This window comes from Apaloderma vittatum, unplaced genomic scaffold (genome assembly GCF_000703405.1).
Source record: "Apaloderma vittatum isolate BGI_N311 unplaced genomic scaffold, ASM70340v1 scaffold7535, whole genome shotgun sequence".
Taxonomy (NCBI): Eukaryota; Metazoa; Chordata; class Aves; order Trogoniformes; family Trogonidae; genus Apaloderma; species Apaloderma vittatum.
In genome coordinates, this window is record NW_009718691.1 from 1 (window position 1) to 4013 (window position 4013).

Consider the following 4013-nt stretch of genomic DNA (forward strand, 5'->3'; position numbering starts at 1 on the left):
CCAGAGAACCATTCGGGTGGCCATTGATTTGCAAAGTTGAGAGTCGTCCACCCCGATTCGCTGGGTGTGGCGTTTCCTTTCACGCTTTTCTTTGTTAGTTCAAGGAGGATTGTTTGTGTAAGTGGATTTTATCGCTTCAGACTGTAGGGAGAGCAGCCCTGGGGCTTATCTCCTGCCGGCCTCTGCCCCGTCCTATCTGTGGTGCAGTTGTCCACTGGAGTTAAAGCAACCTCTCTGAAATACACGTTTGAGAGCTGTGGTATACTTGCTCTTCCAAGACAGCATTTGCATTAGTTCTCCAGGTACCTGTTCTTAATGTTTCATAGAATCATGGAATTGTCAGGGTTGGAAGGGACCTTAAAGATCATCTAGTTCCAGCCCCACCCCCGCCATGGACAGGGACATTCCCCACTAGATCAGGCTGCTCAGAGCCCCATCCAGCCTGGCCTTAAAAACTTCCAGGGATGGGGCTTCCACCCCCTTTCTGGGCAACCTGTGCCACTGTCTCACCACCCTCATGGTGAAGAACTTCTTCCTAATGTCCAATCTGAACCGATCCATCTCTAGCTTTAATCCATTCCCTCTAGTCCTACCACTAACCGACATCCTAAAAAGCCCCTCACCAGCTTTCACTCTTTCTTTAACGTGTTTCACTCTCCTTCCTGAAGAGCTGATACGTGACAAACTGGCGGTTGCATTCAGTGTGCTTTCCTCCTGCAGTTTGCTTTTCCTCCACAGCTTTCGCCCCGGGATCTTGCTAGGCCTGCCTTTCAGGCTCTGCGTGTGCACCGAGTAAATGTTTTTTGTTTCTTTTTTTTTTCCTTTTCAGGATGGAAATCCATTTGGTCCCTTCTGGGATCAGTTCCAGGTGGATTTTGATAAGTCTGAGCTCTTCAAAGGAATCTCCTTCAGTCCTGCCTACAAGGACCATTGGATCCAAAGGTAACGAGAGGATGAAAAGCGTTGGCATGCAGCTGCCGGCATTTAGAGCAGCTCATGGAAACGGTTGTTCTAGTCGCTGTGTAAAGCCTTTGCATTTTGGGGGAGAGGCTGAAGTAGTTAGTTAGCAATATAGTTAAAAATCTGAATGCTTTTTCCATTAAATACTCACTGAGCACGTTCTTCCTGTGGGCGCTGTTAAGCGTGAACTCTGTTAGGCTGGTTGATTTCTGAGCCAGTAATATCGTGGCAGCTCATCACTATGAGTAGGAGATTCTTTTTGTCTGTCAAATAATACTAATTAGTTTGTTGCCAGGTAAAAGCCAGTGCCTGAGTTTTCCTTCAAAGCTCTCTTCACGTGGGAAAACGGTTCGGATTTGTCTTGGGTAAATTTGAAGCGATAGATGCTGCCTGTGCCGCTCTTCATAGTTTAGTTTTGTTTTTTTTTAATCCCTATAGATTTTCAGCATCTGAGCACCCTGTACTCGCCTTACCTGGAGCTCCAGCCCAGTTTCCTGTCTTAGAGGAGCACCGGCCCCTCCAGAAGTATATCGTGTGGTCTGATGAAATGGTGAAGAAAGGAGAAGCCTACATTCATTCCCTGCTGGTCAGGCCCTACGTCGGGATTCACCTGAGGATCGGCTCGGACTGGGTACGGTTCCAGGGTGAGGCTGGTTGCTCTGTGCTAGCAGAAGCTGCCCCAAGAGGAGCTCTGCTTCGGGGGTGCACCCCAAACGCCACGTGTTGGCAGTGTTGATGGGTTTCCTCTGTCAGACAGATGAGGTGGGGGAACACAGTTGTGTTTTCTTTCACGTTGTTGCAGTTTAAACGGGATGTTTTCTCTTCTTCTGACAGAAAAATGCTTGCAATATGCTAAAGGATGGGACGGCCGGGCCGCACTTCATGGCTTCACCTCAGTGCGTGGGCTACGACCGAAGTGCTGCCGTCCCTCTCACCATGGACATGTGCCTGCCAGACCTCAAAGAGATCAAGCGTGCTCTTAAGCTCTGGGTGAAAAAGATGGAAGCTAAATCTGTTTATATCGCTACGGATTCTGAGCCCTACACAACCGAAATACGGCAGTTCTTCCAAGGAAAGGTAAGTCTGTCAGAAACCCGTTCGGGCAGGAGCTCTTTAAGGAAAATGATCATGGGATTCTGGCCTGTTGATGCCATGGACAGCGGGCATGCTGCGTAATATTATTTATAGAGAAATGTTGGCATCTCAAAGTGAATTCTGCTCATAGCAATAAAAATTACACTGTAGAACTCTTCCTTTCCTAGAGGTTGAAGAGCATTATCCTAAGTGATTTTTTTCAAAAATATTTTGATATTTATCTGTTTGTAAATGAATTACAAGGCGACTTAAGACAGAAGCCACTCTTTTTGTTGTGTATTCCCATTTCTAATATTATGCCAAGACATTTGTATTTTGATAGTAAATGGCTGGATTAATTTGCTTTCCTGTTTCCCCGCAGATCAAGGTTGTAAGCTTGCAGCCAGAAGTGCCTCAGGTTGATTTGTACATTCTTGGCCAGTCTGATCATTTTATTGGGAACTGTGTCTCTTCATTTACTGCCTTTGTGAAAAGGGAGCGCGACGTACATGGAAAACCCTCTTCGTTTTTTGGCATGGACGACCCACCAAGATTACGGGATGAATTCTGACCAAAAGAGGAGCAGGTTCTGTAGTTCTCGGGGCCCTGAGCTCAGTGCCTCGCTGAGGGACTGCTCAGTGCTGACAGCGTTCCCCTGCCTGCCGAGCACGCTGCCAGGCTGCCACAGCCCTGTGGGACTCTCACCATTGCTTCTAGACGCTTCTGCCTGACTTCCCTGTTTCCAGCGTAGAGGTCAGACAGAAAATGAATTTCGAATTACGTAGTTTGAAGGAAACTCTAAACTGTGTGTAGTTTTTAGGGTGTAGTTTCTGTAGCTATCTGTTCTCACTATTTGGGGTTCGCCAGCAATCATGGTGAAACAGCTGCTCAAATTTCCTTTTGTCCCTTTATTTTTCTGTTAAATTTTACCTGGATATGCTGCAAAACTTCTTGTCCAAAAAGTATTGTCAGGAACACCACGGACCCTGGGAAAGGGAGAGTGCAAGGTAAAGCTCAGGGCTGGAAGCAAGCTCTGGGTTTTATCGAGTACCGCTGGTGTCTTACTCGAGCCCCATCACCTCTGTGCCTCCCTTTCCATTCCCTGGTCCAAAGTGATTCTGTACGTGCCTTGCGGGGGTACCATGGGGCACCTGCATCTTCAGCCCCTTCCTTGTGTGGAATCGGGGAGAAGGTACCTGCAGGGACGCAGGCAGGAGGGCTTCCCCTAGAGCTGGACGTGTAGGGCCTGTAGCCGTGTAGCTGTTGCTGTCGGGTGGAGCTTTGTGGTAGGAATTAACTCGATTTTGAGCTAAGACTTTGGGAGTAGCTGTAGTGGGGTTGGCGTATGTCGTACCCAGGTCTATGGTTTTCTTGTTTGTTTTTGTATTTCGTAAAGTAACCCCTCTGACAACAGAACCCTTGTCTGCGGGGGTAGCTCCCAGTGGAGATAACTGTGGGAAGTGTTTGCTAATGGTGGAACAGCTGCTGAAACCCCCGTTGTTTGGCCCAGTACCATTAGTGCTGGTGATACCAGTAATCCCAATGTGGTGAGTCTCAATTTGACCAGTGCCTTTTGGGACTCCTCTTGACTTCAAATTTATTTTCTAGTCGAAGGACTGGGTGCAGAACTTGCTGTTCCTAGGTTTTCTTAATGCCACTTGGGTGGTGAGCCTGTGGTAGCAGGGCTGGCCGACTGCAGTCCACTTCTGCGCTCTAAGCACCGCTGCCTCGCAGTGTCTGCGGGGTTTTAATTCTAAATCTTGTTTGGGATTTGGGGTTTTCAGAGCCCTGGACGGGCTCCTCGGTGTTTTGCTCAGCTTTGTCATTGGGGCGATGCTGTCCGGGGCTGCCTCGCCTCCTCACAGGGCCAGGGCAGCCTTTCCACACAGCACTGGGAAAGCAGTGTATTAAGATAAAACCATTTTTTTTTAAAAAATGTATTTTTTTGTAATAATAAAAACTTGGTTTTGTACTCGCTC

At 47.9% G+C, this 4013-nt stretch overlaps 1 protein-coding gene across 1 annotated transcript; it reads left to right on the plus strand.

Annotated features, from left to right (window-relative positions):
* Positions 1-796: 796 nt before the first annotated feature.
* On the plus strand, positions 797-2605 carry POFUT1 (protein O-fucosyltransferase 1). Its single transcript, XM_009870330.1, has 4 exons — positions 797-942; positions 1399-1591; positions 1795-2037; positions 2417-2605. The coding sequence occupies exons 1-4, from the start codon at positions 797-799 to the stop codon at positions 2603-2605; spliced, it is 771 nt and encodes a 256-aa protein (XP_009868632.1).
* The last annotated feature ends 1408 nt before the right edge of the window (positions 2606-4013 follow it).